The sequence below is a fragment of the Sesamum indicum genome, linkage group LG8 (genome assembly GCF_000512975.1).
Source record: "Sesamum indicum cultivar Zhongzhi No. 13 linkage group LG8, S_indicum_v1.0, whole genome shotgun sequence".
NCBI classification, from domain to species: domain Eukaryota; kingdom Viridiplantae; phylum Streptophyta; class Magnoliopsida; order Lamiales; family Pedaliaceae; genus Sesamum; species Sesamum indicum.
In genome coordinates, this window is record NC_026152.1 from 8509798 (window position 1) to 8535962 (window position 26165).

Below are 26165 nucleotides of genomic sequence, written 5' to 3' on the forward strand. Positions count from 1 at the left end.
ATGTTGGATATGTTAAGGTGTGAAGATTGCTTACATGTTGAAGAAGTCAAGGATGACTTCATGTTGTGGCTATAAATACTCTTGTTGGCATTGTTTTGTAGTGTAGAGCAGTGAGAAAAACATATAAGTTTTCTGTGTAGTCGAGAGATAAAAGAAAGAGTTGAGATGAGAGTGACTGTTGTCTTTCACGTGTGGTGAAGACTTACATACAGGTGTGTGTGTTGTACTCCTCAATTTTTCTCCTCTTTGAGTGTTTTCTCCTAGCTTGGTATCGCCCCCAGACGTAGGATTTATATCCAAACTGGTTAATAAATTCATGTGTCTTTTATCTCTTTCATATTCCAGTTGTTGTCCATCTTGACCCGGTCCATTTTCTAACAACTGGTATTAGAGCCAGGTTCAAGGAGTTAAGATGGAGGGAAAGATTCCAGTCGAACGGTTCAATGGTTCCAACTTTGGGTTTTGGCGTATGCAGATGGAGGCCTACCTGTACGGGAAGGACCTGTACGGACCACTTGTAGAGAAGCCCGAGAAGATGAGTGATGAAGAATGGAAGGTGCTCGATCAGAAGGCGATGAGCGCAATAATCCTGTCGCTCTCTCGGAATGTCGCCTATTATGTGAAGGGAGCGAAGAGCACGAAGGAAGTCCTGCAGACTCTTGCCGATATGTACGAGAAACCCTCAGCAATGAACAAGGTCATGCTGATGAAGAAACTATTCAAGTTGCTGATGGAGGAGAGGAAGTCGGTGGCCGATCACCTCAATGACTTCAACCAACTCACGACACAGCTGGCGTCTGTGGATATCATGTTTGACGATGAGGTAAAAGCGTTAATTTTGCTCTCATATTTACTTGACAGTTGGGATGTGGTTGTTACTTCGGTGAGCACTTCATCTGGGAAGGAGAAGATGAAGTTCGACAACATCAGGGACATGATGTTGAACGAGGAAACTTGTAGAAAGCAAACGGGTGGATGATCTGGCTCTGCACTACATACAGAGTCCAGAGGGAGACCTGACACACGGGGTAAATACTGTGGAAGATCAAAGTCCAGGGGGAAGAACAAGGGCAAGAAGGAGATGGTGTGCTGGAACTGCGAGAAACCCAGACACATGAAAAACGAATGTCGGACGCCAAAAAAGGAAAAGGAGGGCCGGACAACGAATGCCGTGACGGAAGAGATCACGGATGCACTCTTGTTGAGTGTGAGCAGTTCTTCCGATGATTGGGTCGTAGATTCAGGGGCCTCATTCCACTCATGTAGCAATAAAGACATCATGGAGCCATACACCTCAAGTGATTTTGGCTTAATTTATCTTGCAGATAACAAACCCCTCAAGATTGTAGGAAAGAGAGATGTGCGGATCAAATCAACAAATGGGTCATGCTGGATCCTACATGATGTGAGACACATACCAGGACTGAAGAGGAACTTGATCTCAGTCGAACAGCTGGACAATGATGGATTCCACACGACGTTTGGAGACGCGAAGTGGAAGATCAGTCGGGGAGCAATGACTTTGGCACGAGGACTAAAGTCAGGAACGCTCTACATGGCGGGAGGATCCAGTTCAAACATCCCCTTTGCAGGAACTGTATCGCAGGCTAACCTGTGGCACAATGGCTTGGGACACATGAGCAAGAAAGGAATGAACGTGCTGAAGTCGAAAGGACGATTGCCCGAGTTAAAATCGGTGAAGGTGGGTCATTGTGAACACTTTCGCGTGTTCGAAAACCAGAAGCGGGTGAGCTTGTTGACCATAAGAAGAACTCCAAGGAAAGAAAAGCTGGAGCTTGTTCACACCGATTTGTGGGGGCCAGCACCGGTGTCATCTCTTGGTGGATCAACGTACTACATAACATTCGTCGATGACTCCACTAGAAAGGTATGGGTGTATTTCTTAAAAAGAAAATCTGATGCCTTTGACACATTCAAGAGATGGAGGGCACTAGTGGAAAATGAGACACGTTTACAAGTGAAATGTCACAGATCGGATAATGGTGGCGAGTACAGTAGTGAAGGTATCAAGAATTACTGCGCCGACCGTGGAATCCGAATGTAGAAAACAATCCCGGGGATACCTCTGCAAAATGGCGTTGCTGAGAAGATGAACAGAACACTGAATGAGCGCGCGAGATGCATGTGATTGAAGAGCGGACTGCCAAAGATATTTTGGGCAGATGCAGTCAACACGGCTGCTTTCTTGATCAATCGAGAGTCTTCTGTCCCGCTGAACAACAAGATACCAGAAGAGGTCTGGAGTGGTAAGAAAGTGGATCTTTCTTTCTTACGCACTTTTGGTTGTTTAGCCTATATTTTGAATGATGATCGGACTAAGCTGGATGCAAAGTCGATTAAATGTACATTCATTGGGTATGAGACTGACGAATTTGGGTATAGATTTTGGGATGATCAAAACCGGGAAATAATTCGCAGTAGGAATATTATATTCAATGAGGATGTAATGTATAAGGACAGGAAGGTAAGCCCGGACGATGACAAGAAGGAAAGGGAATTTTTTGATCTCGACATTTCAAATTCCGGGATCATGAGACCAGCAGATACATATTCAGTGAGACGTCAGACGGATGAAACCGAACAGACAAAGATAGAGCCAGTACCAGCATCGGAGGAACCGATTGCTGAAAGTAGCACACCCTTGGCACTGGGTCGAGAACCGAGGCTGAGAAGGGCCGCAGATAGGTACTCCCCCTCTCTTTATTACTTGCTTTTGTCTGATTGTGGGGAACCCGAATATTACACAGAGGCAGTCAACGATGCCCACAACAGCAAGTGGGAGCTTGCGATGAACGACGAGATGAACTCATTAAAGAAAAACGACACATGGGAATTGTGTCAGCTCCCAAAAGGAAAGAAGGCCCTACAGAACAGATGGGTCTATCGGAATAGGGAAGAATCAGACAGGAAGAAGCGGTACAAGGCAAGACTCATAGTAAAGGGATTCCAACAAAGATACGGTATTGACTTCACCGATGTTTTTACACCTGTTGTCAAGTTAACTACTATTCGCCTTATGTTGAGCATAGTAGCGGCAGAGAACTTGGAGTTACAACAGATGGATGTAAAGACAGCCTTCCTACACGAGGATCTTGAGGAGGAGATATACATGGTACAGCCAGAGGGGTATAATGGAGATGATCAGCAGGTGTGTCGCCTGAAGAAAAGCCTGTATGGATTGAAACAGGCTCCGCGACAGTGGTACAGGAAGTTTGACAACTTCATGCTAGAGATAGGTTTCTCTAGATGCAATGCTGATAATTGCTGCTACGTGAAGAGGTTCGATGACTTTTTTATCATTCTACTCCTGTATGTTGATGACATGTTGATAGCAGGATCAAATGTCAAGGAGATCAATAGGCTCAAGGATCAGTTGTCGAGGAGGTTTGACATGAAGGATCTTGGCGAAGCAAGACAGATATTGGGCATGAAAATCACAAGGGACAAAGGTGCTGGTAAATTGTGGCTATCTCAATCTGATTATATTGAGAAGGTATAATGCAGATTCAAGATGGAAAATGCAAAACCGATTGGAATGCCATTGGAAAATCAGTTCAAACTATCCAACAGTGATTCGCCATAGACTGACTCCGAACGTGCAAAGATGAGAGTCACATCGTATGCCTCAGCAATTGGGAGCCTGCTGTATGCTATGATCTGTACTCGACCAGATATAGCACATGCAGTGGGAGTAGTTAGCCGTTTTATGAGCAATCCAGGAGTGATGCACTGGGAAGCTGTGAAGTGGATTCTTAGGTACCTGAGGGGTACTAAAGACCGAGCATTGGTGTTTGGTAAGGGCAAGATTACCTTGTTTGGATTTATTGACGCTGACTTTGTAGGGAGTGACTATGACAGAAGGAGGAGCACTACGGGGTACGTGTTCACATATGGCAGTACAGCTGTATCCTGGGTCTCAAAGCTGCAGAAGATTGTCACACTGTCCACGACGGAAGCTGAGTACGTGGCAGTTACTGAGGCGGCTAAGGAGCTCATTTGGCTGCAACACTTCTTGGGTGAATTAGGGAAACCTCAGGCAGATGTGGTTCTTCATAGCGATAGCCAGAGTGCGATCCATCTGGCAAAGAATCCCGCGTTCCATTCGCGGACAAAGCACATCGAGATCAAGTACCATTTCATTCGACAATTTCTGGAGAAGAAGGCACTGCAGCTGGAGAAGATCCAAGGAGAAAAGAACCCTGCGGACATGCTGACCAAGGCAGTTGTGATGGAGAAGTTGAAGCTGTATACGGCTTCGACTGGCCTTGATGACTAGAGTGGACAAACCCGGCGGTACTAAGAAAGAAGTGGAGAAAAGCTAATCAATCTTCAAGTGGGAGATTGTTAAGGTGTGAAGATTGCTTACATGTTGAAGAAGTCAAGGATGACTTCATGTTGTGGCTATAAATACTCTTATTGGCATTGTTTCATAGTGCAGAGCAGTGAGAAAAACATATAAGTTTTCTGTGTAGTCGAGAGATAAAAGAAAGAGTTGAGACGAGAGTGAGTGTTGTCTTTCATGTGTGGTGAAGACTTACATACAGGTGTGTGTGTTGTACTCCTCAATTTTTCTCCTCTTTGAGTGTTTTCTCCTGGCTTGGTATCGCCCCAGACGTAGGATTTATATCCGAGCTGGGTTAACAAATTTGTGTGTCTTTTATCTCTTTCATATTCTAGTTGTTGTCCATCTTGACCCGATCCATTTTCTAACAATAAGGGAAGACTACTCCCCCAATTTCACGTTAATCTTACTAGGGAAACTATTTCTCAAAATAGCTAGAACGAAGATTGACGTATATAGTGGTACTCTCACCATAGAATTTGACGCTGAAATAATAAAGTTCAATATTTATGAATCCATGATATACCCAATTGATATACAAACTGCTCTTCGTATGGATATCTTTTACCCCCTTGTGCAGAAATTCGCATCAACCAATGATGAGGATCACGTGAAATTTGCATTGAAAGAAAGCCTCACACTAGAAAAAGTGAAAATTCTAGACAAAAATATGGTCATGAGTCCAAGCATTGATGAAAACGTCTTCGAGCTCGAAGCTCTCAAAACCCTACCTCTTAATCTTACATTCATTGAATTACCGCAATCTCATGCTAAACTTCTTCCCTCTATACTACAGGCACCCATGCTGGAATTGAAGAAGTTATGAAAACACCTCAAATATGCCTTGTCAAGGGAAAACAACATATTGCCGGTAGGTGGTAAAAAAAAAGAGATCTTGATACTACTTGATGCACGTATGATCTTTCTAATCTTCGATTGAGTTGGTAAGCCCAACTCAAGTTGTACCTAAGAAAACAAGTATAACTGTAGTTGAAAGCTCTATTTAAAATTTGGTGCCTACTCGTGTTCAAAATGGTTAGCGAATCTGCATTGATTATAGAAAATTTAACGCCGCCACTAGAAAAGATCATTTTTCAATTCCCGTCATAGATCAAATGTTAGAAAGGTTAGCCGGTCGTTCTCACTATTATTGTCTTGATGGATATTCAGGTTTCTATCAAATTCCAGTGGCCTCCGAAGATCAAGAGCAATCCACGTTCACCTGCCCATTCGGGACTTTTGCTTGCAGAAGAATGCCTTTTGGTTTTTGCAATGCGCCCGCCACCATTCAAAGATGCATGGTTAGTATCTTCTCCGACTTTGTTCAACAATTCATAGAAGTTTTCATGGACGATTTCACTATTTATGGAAATTCATTTGATGATTTCTTGGAGAAATTAACCAAAGTCCTTGAAAGATGCATGGAAAAGAACCTCATGCTAAACTATGAAACATGTCATTTCATGGTATCATCTAGAGGCATAGATGTAGATAAGTCTAAGATAGATGTCATAAAATCTTTGCCTTACACCACCAGTGTGCGGGAGATTCGTTCCTTTTTTAGTCATGCAGGATTTTATTGTCGATTTACCAAAGACTTCTTGCCCAACCATTATGTGCATTGCTACAAAATGATGCAATTTTTCAGTTGGATGATGTTTGTGCAAAAGCCTTCGATAAGTTGAGAGATTCCTTGATTTCAACACCCGTGATCCAACCCCCTGATTGGAACTATCCATTCGAGATAATGTGTGACACTAGCAATTGTACCATTAGGGTTGTCCTACACCAAAAGATCGGGAAAGACCCCCCTTGTAATCTACTATGCTTCACGGATGTTGGACAGTGTCTTTTAAATTCTCTTTAGTTTTAATACATTATCTAATTATTACTGGAATTCCACTTCTTTTAGTATATTCTCTATTAACATGTTAGGCTATTTTTCTTATTTTCTGGTTAAGGTTAAGGTGATTGCTTGATTTCTAAAAGTTGTGAGATATAATTTATGCTTACTACCTTCCGCTCAATAGATATTTAGTCTGATGTTGATAATTTTGATCTCCTCCATGTTAGAGTAGCTTTTATTTTTTGTCCTATAACTATTGATCGTTAGCATCATAATTGCCAACACATAACTAAATTTGTCAAATAAAAAAAGGAGCCAATGTGAGATGTTCAAAATTAAATTCATTCAAAAAATAACTAAATATATAAATAGAGTAAATTACAAGATCGAAACTACTACCAACCTATAATTATAGGATAAACAATGTATATTTGCCTTAAAAAAAATTATAGGATGGACAACACGAGAAGCAAGAGAATTCAATTTGAGTTCATGACTGCCAAATTAAGATCATGCAATTTCACGAATAGTTGATCTTGTTTTAGGGTCTCTAATTAACCAAAATACTTGAACAAATATTTCATTTTCTAACCAAACATGAAATAAAACGTAATGTAAATCTACATCTGTTTGTGTGTGAAAGAAACTATAATTTAGACGACCAACAGTACGAGGTTTCACATGAGAGTATCTATTGCAATATTGAAGCGGTGAGGTATAAGAAGTAGGTGCAGTATTGATCCGGTCCCGTAATTATTATTTAGCATCATTTTGTTTTGTTTGACTTTTTCTGTAAATTAATTAAGCAATAGGTACTTATAAATAAAATAAATAAATATAGTAAAGATTTGAGGACCACAAACATATGATAAACAGGAACTTAATTTGAATTCACATTATCTAAAAGATGTGATTATCAATGAAAATACTTATCCAACTGAATTTAAAATATGGGAGGGACCATTTGAGGATCAAGATAATTCAAATTGAGTTCACATTATCTAGAGATACGAGTATCGGTACAGTGACCGAATAAATAATAGGATGGACCATTTGGGGAGCAAGAGAATTCGATTTGATTTCACATTGTCTAGGGATGTGAGTATCAGTTAAATATTATATTAATTAACAAAATACAGGGACATACACTGTAGGTCCCTGAATTTTCGTATAATTATACGTAAACTCCCTCTGATTTGAAAAAATACACTTAATATCTTGAACATTTGTTTTCATATGATAAATAGATTTACCTAATAGTAAAATTCAAGGAAATCTGACATCAACAAAAATATCGAATAAAAATTCACGTTTACCTCGATTGGCTTATACACTTATAGTAGGCTAAACAAATATTTTCTGACTAAACTACCCTTTTACTGGTAAAGTTATACTTTCTTATATGCATTAGCATGCGAATATATATAAGGGTAATTTGGTTGTAAAAGTTTGTTTAACCTGCAACAAGACAACAATAAGTCAATCAGAGAGAAATATGAATTTCATTCAAATTTTCTTACTGATTCCAACAAATTTCATGAATTTTGATTAACATATGAATCTATTTGTTAATGAAAACAAACGTTAGATGCCCAAGATATAGTTTTTTATTTTTATAGGAACTTTACGTATAATTATACTAAATTTGAAAAAAAAAAAAAAGAGCATGTAAATATTTCTAAAATATAGAATACCTAACTGATGAGCAAGGGGATACTATTTGAATTCACATTATCTAAACACGTGATTATCGATCACGAAATTGAGGATGGACCACCCACCCGAAAATTAAAAGAATCCAATCTGAACACTCACGTCGCTCATAACTATTAGCCAGATACATTTCTCCACCTGCTTAATTAATTCTAAAGACCCCCTTTGTTTATGTCCAAACCTCGTACAATAACACATAATATTATGGGACACATTAAACAGTGTATATATGGGGCTAAGTGAATGCCCTCAACATTACATAGTATAAACTATAAATAAGCATATCCAGTTCATAAATAACTATTGGAGTTTGTCATTTTCTTATACCAATTGGTAGTTACGAGAGTCCGGTCGCAAGATACATAATTATAAATTAATATTTATTTACAAATAATTAATGATCACATCTTCGTAAAAATACTTATTGGAGTCCACCCCAAATACATTACTTTATGACTAAAACAGTAGGTTACTGGTGATCTTATCGACTTAGGAAGGTGGAACGTCGTTGTAAATGAGTATTTTTCTATTTTGAACAATTAATGATCACTATTAAAGATTACCGAACCACAACACTTTATGAGTGTGGTGCATATAGAGAAGGGGAGTAGTTATTTTGTTAAAAAATAATATCTGTCGCAAAAATCAACGTAAAATTTGCAATTGAAATAGTCAATAGAATTGACAACCTTTGTCATTTTGCGACGGGTGCCGGAGTAAATTTTGTTCCGAACTAAACCCATCCCATAAAAATAAAAAGTCTGTTGCAATCTACCAATCTGTTATCCGTCGAAATCACAAAGGAAGCAAGCTAAAGTTGGGGTGGCACAACATGATAGAGGAGGGTGCACTTCCAAAATTGAGGGACTACTATCCTTATAATTAATGTACAATTGCAAAATTATAATTTTCTCCTAAATAAACAATGATAATTTTTGTAAAATTACATATTGGAGTCCAGCCAATATTTTATATGACTAAAAAGAATTGAGTATTAGTAGTCGTGTAGACTTGAGAAAGTGGTTGAGTAAATGTGCTTCATGTGCATTTAGGCATAATTTTTAATTAATAATACTATTATTTTATTTATTTAAATATTTAATTTAGGCATAATTACACTCTTCCTTCCTGAAGTTTTGTGTAGTTACATATAAACCTTATGTGATTTGAAAAATTACAACTAATATACCTGATATTTGTTTCCGTCTAACAAATAAGTCCGACCGTTAGTAAAAAATAATTGAATTTGCTTATGTTAACAAAAATATTGAACGAAAATTTATATTTACCCTATAATTAATTTATTGTTGACTAATTGTAAGTCAAAACAATTTTGTTTCGACTAAACTACCCATATGATGGTGAAAGTATACCTCATCATATGTATTAACGTGTGAAGATGTATGAGGGTAATTTGATTAAAATATTTATTTGATCTACAATAAATTAGTAACAAGTCAATTGAAAATAAATATATATTTTTTCGATGTTTTTTTAAGATAAATTACAACTACGTTCCCTGCAATTTGAATAACACAATTATATAATGACTAACTAGTCATAAAAAATAATTGTGTTTACTGTCACTATAAACGTATATGCACAATTATTATTAGTACTAATTATATAGCACCATGATAAATTATTTTATTACTTAATATATATTTTTTTGCTAATTTTAATATTCTTATTTGTGGTGATATCGAACTCTCTCTGCCCTCGGATTATATATGAAAAGAATTCAATGTTCCTCGTACGGACGAACGATCGCTGATAATGACTGTTTCACGTGATCCTCAATCCTCGAGCCAATCTCTAGTGTGTCCTGATTGAGTATCGTGAATAATTTATTTACAAAAAAAAATATTCGACGAATATACTTTTATTTTTTTAATCAAAATTTATATGACTTATTTTATTAATTTTTATTCAATAAAGGAAGAAGTATCACAATTTTTATTTTTTTAATAATTTCAAAGAAACAATTAATTGATTTTTTATATTTATGAGTAAACATTAAGTTTTAGTAAATTACGATAAATTTTACGATTTCCTTGAATGGAGACATCATCTTTTAATAAGGAAATACTTGATTTTTAAAAGGGTTAATAGAATAGTTGGTCTATTAAGTTTGTATTTAGAATATTTTTAACCGTCTCTTAGGTTTATTTTTTATTTTAATGTCTTGAAATTTCAATTTTGTCTTAATTTGGTTTATCTTACCATTTTCTAGCAAAAAAAGTCTCTGGAATTTGACTACTAGAGGGTAAAATGGTCATTGAAGTTTATTTTTCTCATTTTATTTTCTAAAATTTATAAAATATCTTATGCGACCATCTTAACTTCCAGAAAGTTAATAAAAATTAAAATTTAAAAACGCTACAAAAAATAAACTTAAAGGACTAATGTGATTTTAAATGCAAACATGAAAGATCAATTAATAATCATTCATCATCGTGAAAATACAATGAGATATATGTATAAATACAACATGGAGGAATCTACTTAATTGATTGCTAACTAACCAAATTTATGAAATAATCGAAAAACGTAACAAACTACTGAAAAGAACAAAAAAGCTAAACCGTACAGAAAACGACAAAACTGAAGATCGGCCTATAGAATCGAGGTCGCTCACCTTGGTGGGATAGCGATGCGACCTCGACGCAGACTGTGATCTGGTGGACTTGTTTAATTATTCAAGATTTAATTAAATAAAAAATAAAAAGAAAAACAAGCCCAAGTCGTAATTATGACTTGGACTTGTTTTTTAAAAAAAATAATTTTTTAATCGAGTCGTGATTTTATATTATTATTAATATATTTAAATAATATAATTTTTATTTTAATAAAAAATTAAATAACTCTGTAAAGATTCATCCACTAGTTCACTGTAACTTAACATGTGGAAAAAAAGCCAGTGGAACATCGTACTCCGGATCCTGGCATAGTCCCGTTGGCAGATATGGATGACTTCTTCACATGATTGTTTACGTTCAGCCAATTTTATTGGAGTCCAGCTCAACCGCAATAATTTTATATGACTAAAAGGAAAAGGTAATAGTAGTCGTGTAGACTTGAGAAAGTGGTGTGCTATACGCATAATTTTTAACTTATATATTTAATTTTGGGATAATTACACTCCTCTTTTTTGAGATTTCGTGTAATTACATGTAAAATCCCAGTAATTTGGAAAATTACGACTAATGTCCCTGATATTTGATTCCGTCTAACATTTAAGTCCAGCTGTTACTCAAAGATAACTGAATTTGTTTATATTAATAAAAAAATTGAACGAAAATTTATATTTACCCTACAATTAATTTATTGCTGACTAATTGCAAGTCAAACAAATTTTTTTTGGACTAAACTACCCATATAATGATGAAAGTATAACTTTTCATATGCATTAATGTGTGAAGATGTATGAGGGTAATTCGATCAAAATATTTATTTGACCTACGATAAATCAGTAATAAGTCAATCGTAAGTAAATATAATTTTTTTCGATCTTTTTTTTAGAGTAAATTATGAATACCCCTCGTTGTTTGAAAAATTAGTCCCCTCAAATACCCCTTGTTGCTGTTTATTTTTAGTGAGGTCTCTTGACCCTTGTAATATTTGAGAGAGGGAAGAATTGCAATTTTGATCCCCTAATTTAGGTGGTAGTAGTTTTCATTCTATTGGAATTTAATTTAGCAATTGAGCCCTACAATTATTTTTTTTTTAAAAAAGAATAGCATATTTATAAAAAAAATCCTCCACAAATGGTCAGGTGCAGTACTCCGTGGTGATATCGAACTCTCTCTGCCCTCGGATTATATATGAAAAGAATTCAATGTTCCTCGTACGGACGAACATCGCTGATAACGACTGCTCCACGTGATTATTGATCCTCGAGCTAATCTCTAGTGTGTCCTGATTGAGTATCGTGAATAATTTATTTAAAAAAAAATATTCGACGAATATACTTTTATTTTTTTTAATCAAAATTTATATGCTTATTTTATTAATTTTTATTCAATAAAGGAAGAAGTATCACAATTTTGATTTTTTTAATAATTTCAAAGAAACAATTAATTGATTTTTTATATTTATGAGTAAACATTAAATTTTAGTAAATTAAGATAAATTTTACGATTTCCTTGAATGGGGACATCATTTTTTAATAAGGAAATACTTGATTTTTAAAAGGGTTAATAGAATAGTTGGTCTGTTAAATTTGCATTTAGAATATTTTTAAACGTCTCTTAAATTTATTTTTTTATTTTAGCCTCTTTAAATTTTACTTTTGTCTTAATTTAATTTATCTGACCATTTTCTAGCAAAAAAGTCGCTGGAATTCGACTACTAGAGGGTAAAATGGTCATTGAAATTTAATTTTCTCATTTTATTTCCTTAAATTTATAAAATATCTTAAGTGACCATCTTAACCTCCAAAAAGTTAAAGGATCAAATAGAGATAAAAATTAAAATTTAAAGATGCTAAAAAAAATAAACTTAAGGGACTAATGTGATCTTAAATGCAAATTTGAAAGATCAACTAATACTATTTAGCCTTCTTAAAATTTGATTTGTTATGAAAAAATAAGACAACGTTGCCCTTTTCTTTTTAGGGAAGATTGTAAAACTCTCAAGTTCAAGAGAGAAAACCATACCTCCATTCTCAAATTAGTATAGTGAAGGATGGATAATCATTTATCATCGCGAAAATACAATGAGAAACATGTATATATACAACAAGGACGAATCTGGCTAATCCATTGCTAACTAACCAAATTTATGAAATAATCGAAAATCGTAACAAACTACAGAAAAGGACAAAAAAGCTAAACTGTACAGAAAAGGACAAAACTGAAAATCATGAGGTTGCAAGCGGCCTAGAGAATCGAGGTCGCTCGCCTTGGTGGGATAGCGACGCGACCTCGACGCAGACTGCGATCTGGTGGACTTGCTTTGTTCACAAAGATCAGGACTATTGCCTTCGATTTTCTAGAGTGTATGTAAAAGTTAAAAATTATTGCCTAAAGTTTATTGAAATTGTATGTAGAAGTTTGAAAAAGTAATCTGTGTTTGATTCTAATTTGGTGACACTGATCAATATACGTAAAGGTTAGCAAACTTGACATTAATTATGCAAGGTGGTCTTTATATATCCCGTAGTTTTGTTGTGCTTCCATGCAACCTGCTTCGTGCAATAGATATTATTATCAGTTCATGTATTGTAAAATTAAGTTTTATGACGACAACTAGAATTTCAACAGAAACGAAATTGGTTGGCATATATAATATGATCATTACACAATTTCTGATCAAATTGAGCAACTTCATCTTAATTTATGCCGGTTTTATTCTGAAAGTCGCACGATCACAAAGTGGATGGTGTTTATCCTTCAAGCCCCATAACAACAAGGTCGCAAGATCAGGTGAGAATAGCTTTGGCCTGGCTGGTAGCATTGGTACACTGTAATTGCAGTGTAAAATCTCGCAAGGATATGAGAAGTTGCTGCAACTGTGCCCTGACGTTATCATCAATCAAGTCGCCATTGGCATCAAACTTTGGAGGGTGTTGTGCGTCGACTATTGTACTCACGAATACTTCTGGCTTATTGATGAAATGCAAATCAGGCCTAACCCCAATCTGGCGGAGATGATATTGCATTCTGCCCCCACCAAAATCCCATCCCGTGCTGATGATTGCGGCAGCTTTACCAGCCAGAGTTTGTGGCATCAGGGATAGCCAGTCAATTGCGTTTTTAGTAATAGCTGGTACGTGCGATATTCGATCGACAACCAATGTGAAAATATGTCAGTAGAGGGCACATCATTAGAAAAAATCAAATGTTTGTATGCAAATGGAATTCAAAGAAAACAAAAGGAGTATGAGATAAGGGGTTGAGGTTTATTACGAGTGACGGAGTAATTATACTCGGGCGCAGAGAAGAGTATGGCATCAGCAAGAAGAATCTGGTCCATGAAAGCCTGCACTTCGGATGGGAAGTTGGGATCATCCTCCACATTGATCAGTGGTAGTTTCGTTATGTCAATGGGATCCACCACCAATCCGTCAATAGATAGTTGCGTGGCTGAATACGAGTCAATTAATTCAGGCAACACCAATCGGAGAAACAACATGATCGAAGGCAACAAAGCAGAATAGATTAGTTGAGTGATCATACAAGCGTAAATTTAATTTTAATTATGAACATGTAAATAGCTACATTAAAGATTACCGGCACGAATGAGGCCTTGGCTGTCGGATTTAACAGATAACAAACCGGGAATTCCAGCAACTCTGATTGTCTCTGCATCACAAAATTTAAACAGGCAATAAGATTAGAGAAGATATATTTGGCGGGGTTAATATATAGGTGATTGATTGGATATATCTTGTATATGGCCGCATGTCATTTATTATTATCACTGAACACGTGTCACCCGATTGTCCCATGACAAAATTATATTAAATAGGAACAGTAATATATATTTACTAGTAGTCCTTGTGCCGGAGAGTGCAGTTGGTGTGACAAGCAAGGTGGAGTTGGATTCAGCCAGTACGGTCTGAACAAATGACCCTGAGGCCATTCCGGCAGCAAGAAGCCCCAACATGGCTCGCCGGCTCGTCTCAGCAGTCTCAGCTGAGCCCTGCTGCTGGGCTCGAACTTTCAGACCCGATTTAGTAAAGGCAAGTCGATTTGTTTTAGGCATGCTCAAGCGGCTTGATGAGCTACTGAGCTGGAGGCTGCCTGCAAGGACTGCATGAGAAGAGCCACAGAAGCCAGCTGTTGTAGACATAGCTAGAGCCATTCCTCAAACCTGTATTTTTCTCTAAGGATTTTGTTTTCAATTATAGGTTTCCTGACTTGATGCAGTGATGCCAAATGTAGCTGTAGGGGGGGTATTTATACAAGTAATGTCCCTTTGTTTATGACCCATAACCATAGAAATAGCACGTTTTTCTTTTCGTAAGAAAGATGGAATAAATTTAAGGTACACGCTTCTTTTTTAATTACAATCACATATATATAATATATAATATACTGGAAAAGAAAATATTTAGCCGCAAAATATTAAATTATAATAATAAAATTATCATAAATAATTATAAATATTAAGTGATAAATTTTATTTTCATTATAATTATTTTCATAGTTTTAATTATAGTGACAATATTTAAATAAATATTGTCACCATTCAGAGGGGATTTAAATGTAATTAATCTTTAAAAAAATTATGAATAAAATCAATTACTAGCATATGTAACAACAATTAATATTTACTATAAGAAATATAACATTTAATAATGAATAATTGTCATGATTAAAAGTTAATAGTGTAGTAAAAAGTCATTGACCGGCCACATAACAATCGGTGGTTGTGGTTTTTGCGAGTGCGGTGTTGCCTATTTCTTCAACAATTACAAAACAATGCCATTTCTGTAATTTTTTTCTTACATTATTAAACTATTATCATGTTGTGATAACATCGAAATCATGTACCAGCTTCCAGGCAATACATGCCTGGTATCTAGACATGTAGGATTAGGTTCTGTCTTAGCACAGATAACTTCACAACAAGAATAAAGTTGAGCTATATGACAAGTGAAATGCAAATTTTATAATAATGTGATGTCCGAAAATTGGAAATGTGATAAACATTCATTGTACTATATACATCAGTTCCTCTCTTTTGTATGCTTGTACGTACGATATCTTTTACTTGGTCTTATTCGTATATACGTATGATTCGGTGAGGTAATCAAAGATGCACACTAGTTTGCAATATTGAAAGATAACAGGGGGGAAGTGGGAAGTTATAAGATGAATAAAAAAGTATTAAATAGATTAAGAAAAAAATCAGATCAAAAAAGGGAGAGACACCAAAAAAGGTGCTCTCCCTTAGATAGTATAGAAAATGCATGATATCTAAATTTTATTTTATTATTTTTAATTGACTATTCTACTAGTTTTTTTATACTTTTAAAACTTTAAAAGTTATTATCTTTATTATTCTATTTCTAAATTTTTAGTACTTTAATTCATAATACTTTTTGCTTATTTTCTTCAAAGTTTATTTTAAGTTCTTTTGAATTTATTTTCATCTAAATTTATTGTTGTAAACTTGTTCTTCAAATTATTATTTAAGTTCATTATATAGTCTTACCTATTATTTTTTCTAGTTATGATTTTCTGTGTGATTTAATTTATTTATTTATTCTATTTCTTAATACAATCATAAATTAAGTAATTGTTCAAAAAAAAACTTCAATTTCATAAAAATAAAAATAAAACAAGTACATTCGGACCTGATCCTCAATCAAGTCGGTCCTTTAATTGGGCCCATTTAAAGGTTTAGGACCACCTCAAGACTGACAATACATAAATAATAGTGGATCGGTACTGGACTAAATTTTTTCGAACTGGTCCGTATAGATCTTGGATCAGCCGAACCCATTCTTAAAAATGAGATTACATATCAAGATTGTGTGATCCATTCTTAATCTACAATTTTAAGTTGTCTATGCTACATTGATGAAAGATATAGGTAAAAAGTTGAAAAATATTGCCTTTGTTTTTTTCGCAAGATTAGGAATATTGCATTTGATTTACTGAAAGTGTATGTAAAATTTAAAATTATTGCCTAAAATTGTATGTAAAAGATTGAAACAGTAATTTGTGATTAGGACCAACCAAAACATGAAATCGCACAGAGCCAGATTCTTGATAAGGACTTCACATGATATTAAGATTGCAGCATGAGAAGTTGGCTGAGTCGATGCCACCCACTCCTTCTTCTTCTTTTATTTTTTTTTAATCAATACAATATTTTATTTTTTTCCTTTTCGTTAATAATAATAATAGTAGTAGTAGTAATAGTAGTAGTAGTAATAATAATAATAATAATAATTATTAGTAGTAGTAGTAGTAATAATAATAATATTATTATTATTATTTTCATTCGAGGACCACATCTATAAGATATTTCTTTCAAATAAATGATATCGACCCTCTAATTGTTTCAATTTTAGAAAATAATTATATTGAAATAAAGTTCCATTGCAATAAAAAATCACTACTTAATGTTTCCATAAGTGTTAGAAATTTTAATGTATTAAAACAAAAATTAAAATTAAAATAAAATGAAGGAAACATCCAGTTGTTGGGCACTCAATTGGGTGGCATGACTGAGCTATGAAAAGTTTATTTACTATTATGGCAGGATAGGCTAAATAGGAAAAATATAGGAAAATCAAACCAATCATATACATGTATTGTAAATTTACTATGTGATTGTACATTCTATTTAAATTGTATATTAATCACATGATATGTGTATTATATTTATTTAGTATTTAATACTAATTTGGTCAGACTAGTTTCAATTAGACGTCAGCAGAACACCATTGACCGCCTGAAGGGGGTTTGGTGAGATAGCGAGACGGAGATTCAAGGGATCCTCCTTAGGTGCAAAAATGAACACTATAAAAAAAAGACGAAATTTGGGGCGGGTTTTGGAACGATTTTTCGTTACCAATTTGGCACAAAATATGGAACGGGTCTAGTAAGTGTTCTTTTGGAACTCAACTTAAAACGGTTGCGCTGTGCCAAATTCATAACCAAAAAAAAAATGTTTCACCTAACGTCATCTTTTAATATCCGTTCCTCAAGTATTTCAAAATTCATTCCAATATGGAATGGAGTTTGGGACGGAGATTTGATCGTGCCAAAAATTCCACCCTGTTTTTAGTGGAATGAATGAATTCAGTGGTGAATGGCTTAGCGCAAGCTCGATCCATCTCCATGATGACTCATGGTTAGACAGTCGATAACACCTCATTTATAATTGAATTTGTCGGACAGCTAGAGCTAAAGATATCTCGGAAGTAAAGACATATGTGCATGACTTCTACAGATTCATATATTTCTGGCTCCTCATTTCTGCACTAATGGCTGAAATGGCATATCTGCAAAGAATTCCTGTCAAATCCTAACTCTTGCAGCTATACAATTAGACCTCTAAATCACATCATAGTGTGCTGGTCATATGGTCCCGTTATCAAAAAGTGCCAATCATCCTAAAATATGAGGACTTCACGTGATACAATGTGGTCCAATACACTTAATTTCTTTTGTCTATCGATATCTTCCTACTAACTGATATATGTAAAATCAAGCCAACCTTACCTTATATAAGGTGGTCTTTATCAAAGTATTTGTTGTGCTTCCAACTTGCCTCGTGCTCTAGATCTTATTACCATTTCATGTGCTGTAAAATTAACTTTATGATGACAAACGAATTGAGTATAATTTATCTTACAATTACAACGTTATTGAGTATGCACATATTCCTCGAAGGTGCTATTATTTTTAAGGACCCGAAATTGGCTGGTATACATAATATGATAGAGCAAAAGTACACGTACATCTTAATTAACATGACTTCATCTTTATTCCCGTTAGTATTCTTAAAGTTGCACCATCATAAAGTTGTGTTCATTCTTCAAGTCCCAGAACAACAAGGTTGCAAGATCAGGAGATAAGAGTTTTGTTCTGGCCGATAAGATTGTGACAATGTAACTGCAGTGTAAAATCTCTCAAGGATATGAGAAGTTGCTGCAGTTGTGCCCTGACGTTATCATCAATCAAGTCGCCATTGGCATCAAACTTTGGAGGGTTTTGTTCGTCTACTGTTGTTCGCACGAATACCTCAGGGGCATTGATGAAATGCAAATTAGTTCTGACCCCAATCTGGCGGAGATGATATTGCATTCTGCCCCCACCAAAATCCCATCCTGTGCTGATGATTGCAGCAGTTTTACCAGCCAGACTGTCTGACCTTAGAGATAACCAATCAATCGCGTTTTTAGTAATAGCTGGCACGTACAACAAAAGTGAAAATGTGTCAGCAATAGACACTGCATATACGTACATATATGATTGTAAGAAATTCAAATTGTCATGGAAAAAGTTTGTGTGCAAATTCCATTCAAAAAAGAGTATGACACAAGGATTTGAGGTTTATTACGAGTGACGGAGTAATTGTACTCAGGCGCAGAGAAGAGTATGGCATCAGCACGACGAACATGGTTTATGAAATCCTCCACTTCGGGTGGAATGTCGGGATTATCCTCCACGTTGATAAGTGGAAGTTTTGTTATGTCTATAGGATCTACCACCAATCCGTCAATGTTGAGCTTCACGGCTAAAACATGAGTTCAGGCAACAGAAACCAGCAGCACCGGCCAGCCGGAGAAACAACAACAAGAAGAGGAGGCAAAGAACAAAATAGATTAGCTGAGTGATCATTCAAGTGCAAATTTAATTTCAATTTTGAGCATGCAAGTAGAAGAAAGAGTACCGGCACGGATGAGGCCCTGGCTGTCAGATTTTGCGGATAACAAACCGGGAATTCCAGCGACTCTGATTTTTTCTACATCACAAAATTTAAACAGGCAATAAGAGAACACGAAAGAAGATATATTTGGCGGGGTTAATATATCTCATGTTCAGGCATAGGTGATTGGATATATCTTGTTCATGGACGAATATTATTTGTTATTATAACTATATTGTCACTATACATTTCATTACAAAATTATCTTAAATAGAAACAATAATATATATTTACTAGTCATTTTGGCGGGGAGTGTAGTTGGTGTGGCAAGCAAGGTGGAGTTGGATTCAGCTAGCACGGTCTGAACAAATGACCCTGAGGCCATCCCAGCAGCAAGAAGCCCCAACATGGCTCGCCGGCTGGTCTCACCAGTCTCAGCTGAGCCCTGCTGCTGGGCTCGAACTCTCAGACCTGATTTAGCTATAGCAATTCTATTTATTTTAGCCATGCTCAAGCGACTTGATGAGCCACTAAGCTGGAGGCTGCCTTCCAGGACTGCATGACAAGAGCCACAGAAGCCAGCCGTTGTAGCCATAGCTAGAGCCATTCTTCAGACCTGTTTTCTAAGGATTTTTTATTTTATTTTTTTTCCTTCAAGTATTTCTAATTTCCTGAATTTCTTGCAGTGATGCCATATGTTGTTGTAGTGGGGGGTATTTATACAAGTAATGTCCCTACGACTCAGGGAAACTATATATCACAGTTGGTCCCTTTGTTTAAGGCCCACAACCATAAAAATTCACGTTTTTCCTCTGCGGAAGGAAGAGAGAATAAATGTCACGGCATATTTTTTCACATGCATATAACACACACACACACCAAAAAAAAAAAAAAGAAAATAGCAATTAAAAATCAAATCATGATAATAAAATTATATGTATTGAGTGATAAAGTCTTATTTTATCATTACAATAATTTTCATATTTTAATATATTGTAACAATATTGAAGTAAATGTTGTTACTCTTTATAATTAAAGACGAAAAAAAATTGTAAGTATAATTGTGGTAGGTGTATAGTGACAATATAGTAATAACAAATATAATTCTCATAATATTTGTCATCATTAGTTATTTACAGTAAGAATTAAATGCATAACATCTTCACTAATAATTATGTTGAGATATTATTAAAATTGTTATCACTTAGACTATATTTACTTAGACTAAATAAGGAGTCCTTTCTGATGTCCAATACTCGGACCGTATTTCCTCCGCCAAAGATAGAATTTTTTTTATTCAAGTTCGATTAAATCAAACTAATTACAGAATAAGTATAATATATTTGTTATGTGATTGATCACTTTTCTTGAGCTTGAGCTGTACACCGATTATAAAGTGAATATATTATCCTTACTATATACTTAATTTACATTCAATCAAATTTGATCTAAATTAAAATTTTCCAACAAAAGCAACCTCTCTCTCTCTCTCTCTATTTCCACACTGATGGCTTGATTTTTCTTGCTTTCCCACAATAAAGGTAATGAAAAATTATTTCCACCACAAAAAACAATTTGAAATGGATATTGAGGTTTTTTGTATTATTATTATTATTTGGTTGACCTAATTATATAAGGTCTTCTTGGTTGTCCTGAAATTACTTATTGTTTCTTTATTTGTTATTAACTAGAGCATGCCCTTGACTATTACAGTACTTAACCTCAAATTTGGAATGCTAATTTTTAGATCGATGTCTTATGGACCTGATATGGGAAACAAGACAAATAACTCCAAAGGAGCCCATTAAATAAACATATTAAACAGTTTAAGGATATGCGCTTTACACCTTTGGAGATCAGCTCGGGTCAACAAATAATATTGAAGGACATATTTGCTTATTAAAAATGGAAAAAATCCTAAATACTTCAAGGATCCATGCATTTCACCTTCGGGGACGGGTCTAGTCCGACGACTCCTAGCCCCGAATAATGCCACGTGGCTGATGTAAGTGGATGTATTTAGCTATACAAATACATTTATTACATTTTATTTATGAAAGACACATGTATTACCATCATTAAATTAGATATTTTCAATTCGAATTGACTTAAGTATTAAAAATTTTAGTAAGGTACCTCCCAACAAATATAAATATTTTCTTTTCACAATTTTCATACTTCGTCTGGAATATACTTGGAACAACCTTGATGTCGGTCCTCATGTCCGAATTAGATTTCCATCAAGTGATTTATTTTATACAACAAAATAAAACGAGACTTTTAATTAAAATAATAATTATTAGCATGCCGTAATTGTACATGCCTACCATCTGGACACTTAGGATTAGGTTCTGTCTTTAATTTGCATAAATAACTTCGCAACAAAGATAAGGTTTACCTGTGCAGAACCTGTATGCGACACGTGTATTGCAAGTTCTATAACAATCTGACCTTTGAAGATAGGAAATGGCCGTCGACGATATCACGCATTTTCTTGCTCAGTTCCTCTCTTTTGTATGATTGTACGTACGAGATTTTTATTTTGGCCTTCTGTCCGATTTCTCTCACTTCCTCTTTTTTGTATGGTTGAGATTTTTTGTTCGGATATATAAGCATGATTCTACGAGGTCAGAAGATGAATGCAGAGATAGTTCTTGACTCACTCCCCAATATCATAACTTAACCTATTTATTATCTTTAATATTTATTTGTTTGGAGTTTAGCATAAATACTTATATACTATTAATAAAGTGGAAGGAATTTATGATATTCATTTTCTGTATATGACCTATAAGTATATTTATTTTGTTATGAGAAATATAATATATTAGCCATGGTTAAAATATTAATTTGATTAGCAATTTAGTTTATCTTTTTTTTTTTTAACTTTTTCGGAATAAATTTAATAGAGAATTTTTTTTTTTTTTTTTCACGTGCATTGAGTATGTTTTGGTACTAGTATGAATAAATGGCTGTAGGAGTGGCTTTGAGCGATGAAGGTCGGTGGCGGTAATCACAATTTTGACGTCCAATGTTGGAAAATGAATACATGGATATCTTCATTTCTTGAAATTAGGCTATAAATTCTATTACTACTACTCTAAATTTTATCACTTTTTATTTTTTTTTTACCACCTTAATCCTATCATTCAAAATAAATGAGGCCTTGATGTCCATTTCGGAATAGCAGAGTTACGGGCTAAGACTGTAACTGTTTTTCTTGGTGGGCTTCTGCCGAAGAGGAACCCGAGTAGGAGCTTGGGTTTCAAGACAGGATATGAAAGCCTGATTAATTCTCTTTCTCGCGAATTAAATTTGATTGATTTAATATTTGTTATTACTAAAAAAGTAATAAGGACCGTGACGTATGAATTGATTGATATATTATGAATAGAATTATTTAATTTATTAATTTGTATTTTGGAAAAGTTAACTCATTTTTTCTGATTTTTTAGAAAAACATTCAGATTTGTTTCATATGTAAAATTTATTTGTAAATTTATAAAATCAAGAAAGGACAAACAAAATAAATAGAATAGATTAATAAATAAAAAATAAAGTATAGGGGTTGTCTTCCAACCTCTGGCTCCACCTCCACCTCTTGGCCCTGGCCTCTGCCATCCGGGCTCGAGGTTGTTCCCTTTATAAATCTGGACGACAACGATCAGCCAAATTGAAGTCATCACCCCCGTCTATGGGGATGACTTTGTCCTCGAGCTGGTAGCCATCTTGCAGAAATGTGGTTCTTGATAAAAGAATAGATCCTTAGATTAATTAGGAGGTTTTTAACTAAAATTCTCCACCGATACTTAAATTAGTGTAAGATTTAAAATGGTTGCAAGCGGTCTAGAGTAGTAAATATGACCGAAATTATAGTAAATATGTCTTATCATAAATGCGTGTGAACAGTGGTATTTATAGGCCCAAATGTCCGTACACAACTAGTCCATGTGGCGACATCTCACGTCCAGTGTTGGCAGAGGATCTATGCTTCAAGCCTCGGTCCCAAAATCGGATCGGACATGATCCGATTGGGTCGACCACCCAACCTGGGGAAAATACGCGACTTCTTTGGATTTTATGTGTTTTCATACTATTCTTGTGAAACCTGTTGAAACTCCTTTTCTTGTGAATTGTATTGGGTATGCACGTGCTCCACAAAGGTGCTTTGTATAATTTCAAAGGAAACGAAATTGGGTGGCACATATATGTAACATTATTGAGAAAAAGAGTACATGACTCCAAATTACATAATTTCTGATCAAAGCAACTTCCGCTTTATGCCATTTTTTATTCTTAAAGTTGCACAATCACAAAGTAGTTCGTGTTCATTCTTCAAGTCCCAGAACAACGAGGTTGCGAGATCATGGGAGAATACCACTGTCCCTGTTCTTGTTGCTACAGTACTTTAATGGTACTGTAAAATCTCGCAAGGATATGAGAAGTTGCTGCAACTGTGCCCTGACGTTATCATCAATCAAGTCGCCATTGGCATCAAACTTTGGAGGGTTTTGTGCATCGACAGTTGTACTCACGAATACCTCTGGCTTATTGATGAAATGCAAATCAGGTCTAACCCCAATCTGGCGGAGATGATATTGCATTCTGCCCCCACCAAAATCCCATCCCGTGCTGATGATTGCAGCAGTTTTACCAGCCAGAGTTTCTGGCCTCAGGGATAACCAATCAATTGCGTTTTTAGTAATAGCTGGTACGTACGTACGATGTTCGATCAACAACCAAAGTGAAAATATGTCAGTAGAGGGCTCATCATTAAAAAATAATCAAATGTTTGTGTGCAAATGCCATTCAAAAAAGAGTATGAGATAAGGGTTTGAGGTTTATTACGAGTGACGGAGTAATTGTACTCAGGCGCAGAGAAGAGTATAGCATCAGCAAGAAGAATCTGGTCCATGAAAGCCTGCACTTCGAATGGGAGGTTGGGATGATCCTCTACGTTGATAAGTGGTAGCTTTGTTATGTCTACGGGTAATAGCACCAATCCGTCAATACGGAGGTTCGCGGCTAATTAAGTATGAGTCAATTAATTCAGGAACCAGAACCAGCAACGCCATCCACAGAAAGAAAAGGAGCAAAAAACAAAATAGATTAGCCGAGTGAGCATTAATCAAGTGTAAATTTAATTCCAATTTTGAACGGGTAAATAGAAGAAAGAGTACCGGCACGGATGAGGCCCTGGCTGTCAGATTTTTCAGATAATAAACCGGGGATTCCAGCGACTATGATTTTTCCTGCATCACAGAGTTTAAACAGAGACAATAAGATCATAGAAGAAGATATACATATTTTAACTTGATGGGTTGTATCCCATGTTCAGGAATAAGTACGAAAGGATATATTTGTTCACATGCATGCATGTTATATATGTTATTATCACTGTATATGTTTCACTCATTGTTTCATTGAAAAATTATTTTAAGTAGGAACACTAATATATATTTAATTACTACGCATTTTGTCAGGGACTGTCGGCAAGGTAGAGATGGATTCGGCTAGCACGGTCTGAACATATGACCCTGAGGCCATCCCAGCAGCAAGAAGCCCCAACATGGCTCGGCGGCCGGTCTCAGTCTCAGCTGAGGTCTGCTGCTGGGCTCGAACTCTCGGACCTGGTTCAGCAAAGGCAATTCTATTTGTTTTAGGCATGCTCAAGTGGCTTGATGAGCTACTGAGCTGGAGGCTGCCTGCCAGGACTGCATGAGAAGAGCCACAGAAGCCAGCAGTTGTAGCCATAGCTAGAGCCATTCCTCAAACCTGTATTTTTTCTAGGGATTTTGTTTTTAATTATATGTTTCCTGACTTAATGCAGTGATGCCAAATGTAGCTGTAGGGGGTATTTATACAAGTAATGTCCCTTTGTTTATGGCCCACAACCACAGAAATAGCACGTTTTTATGTCCGAAAGGAAGATAGAATAAACCTACCCGGCTGACATTAATAAAAACAGAAGTCCTTCCACATTTGTGAAGTCAAAAATATCATTCATAATAAAAGAAGAACTAACTTATTCAATTTTTTAAAATTTATATTAATTGATAAGTTATATTTTTTCTTTCTTGCTTTTTATTAATGTAATGTATTGATTCATATATTTTATTCTTATTTATAATATATTTTAAAGCATGAAGGATTTATTATATGTATGTAGGAACAATGTACCAGCATGGCTAGTAAGCATATAAATACATTAAAACAAAATATTAGAAATAAAAAATTAAATCATGATATTAAAATTATATGCATTATATAAGTACAATAATTTCATTATTTTGATATACATTGACAGTATTTAAGTAAATGTTGTGTGATTGTCGTGTGATTATCAATAAAATAACCATTAAAAAGAATTTGCAATACAATTGTCGTGTGATTGGTGTTTAATTTAAAGAAAATGACTAATTACATAGCAAATATACCATACTAACTTTGTGATTGATTTGATTCAACCAAACTTTCAACTATAAATTTTTTAGTTCCCATTGCCTATTTCTAGTTAATTTAGTTCCTACTTATTTGCAAGGACAGGCCTAAATCCTATTCCCACTTGAGTAGATGGGATGACTTATCCCGCATTTACTTTTTACCATCAAAGCTAATGTGAGCATTTACCATAATGTCCAGATATTTTTAGGAAGAAATTACTAAAAGAGCCCTTTTTGCTTATGTATTAATTGCCTGCAGTTGTCCTATTTTCAGACCATATTTTCTCCAATAAAGACTGTCCGTCTTGCTTCCACATTGATGGCTTGACTTTGTTTGCTCTCCCAATAAATGTAATGAAAGTTTATTTCCATTTGAAATCGATGTTTGTTGTTGTTGTTTGGCCCAATTATGTAAGGGCATGTGTTTTGCTTTGTGACTCGTTTTTAGGTTGTGCTAAAATTACTT

At 35.2% G+C, this 26165-nt stretch overlaps 3 protein-coding genes across 3 annotated transcripts; all 3 read right to left on the minus strand.

Moving 5' to 3' along the window:
* LOC105167958 (NADPH:quinone oxidoreductase-like) lies at positions 13125–14802 on the minus strand. The gene is made up of 4 exons (XM_011087855.2): positions 14414–14802; positions 14156–14227; positions 13832–14008; positions 13125–13688 (listed from the first exon to the last, which is right to left on the minus strand). The coding sequence occupies exons 1-4, from the start codon at positions 14727–14729 to the stop codon at positions 13345–13347; spliced, it is 909 nt and encodes a 302-aa protein (XP_011086157.1). The 5' UTR covers positions 14730–14802; the 3' UTR covers positions 13125–13344.
* LOC105167959 (NADPH:quinone oxidoreductase-like) lies at positions 18222–19932 on the minus strand. The gene is made up of 4 exons (XM_011087856.2): positions 19551–19932; positions 19281–19352; positions 18948–19124; positions 18222–18795 (listed from the first exon to the last, which is right to left on the minus strand). Exons 1-4 carry the CDS (start codon positions 19861–19863, stop codon positions 18452–18454), a joined length of 906 nt encoding a protein of 301 aa, XP_011086158.1. The 5' UTR covers positions 19864–19932; the 3' UTR covers positions 18222–18451.
* On the minus strand, positions 23433–25072 carry LOC105167960 (NADPH:quinone oxidoreductase-like). Its single transcript, XM_011087857.2, has 4 exons — positions 24725–25072; positions 24437–24508; positions 24105–24281; positions 23433–23964 (listed from the first exon to the last, which is right to left on the minus strand). The coding sequence occupies exons 1-4, from the start codon at positions 25020–25022 to the stop codon at positions 23621–23623; spliced, it is 891 nt and encodes a 296-aa protein (XP_011086159.1). The 5' UTR covers positions 25023–25072; the 3' UTR covers positions 23433–23620.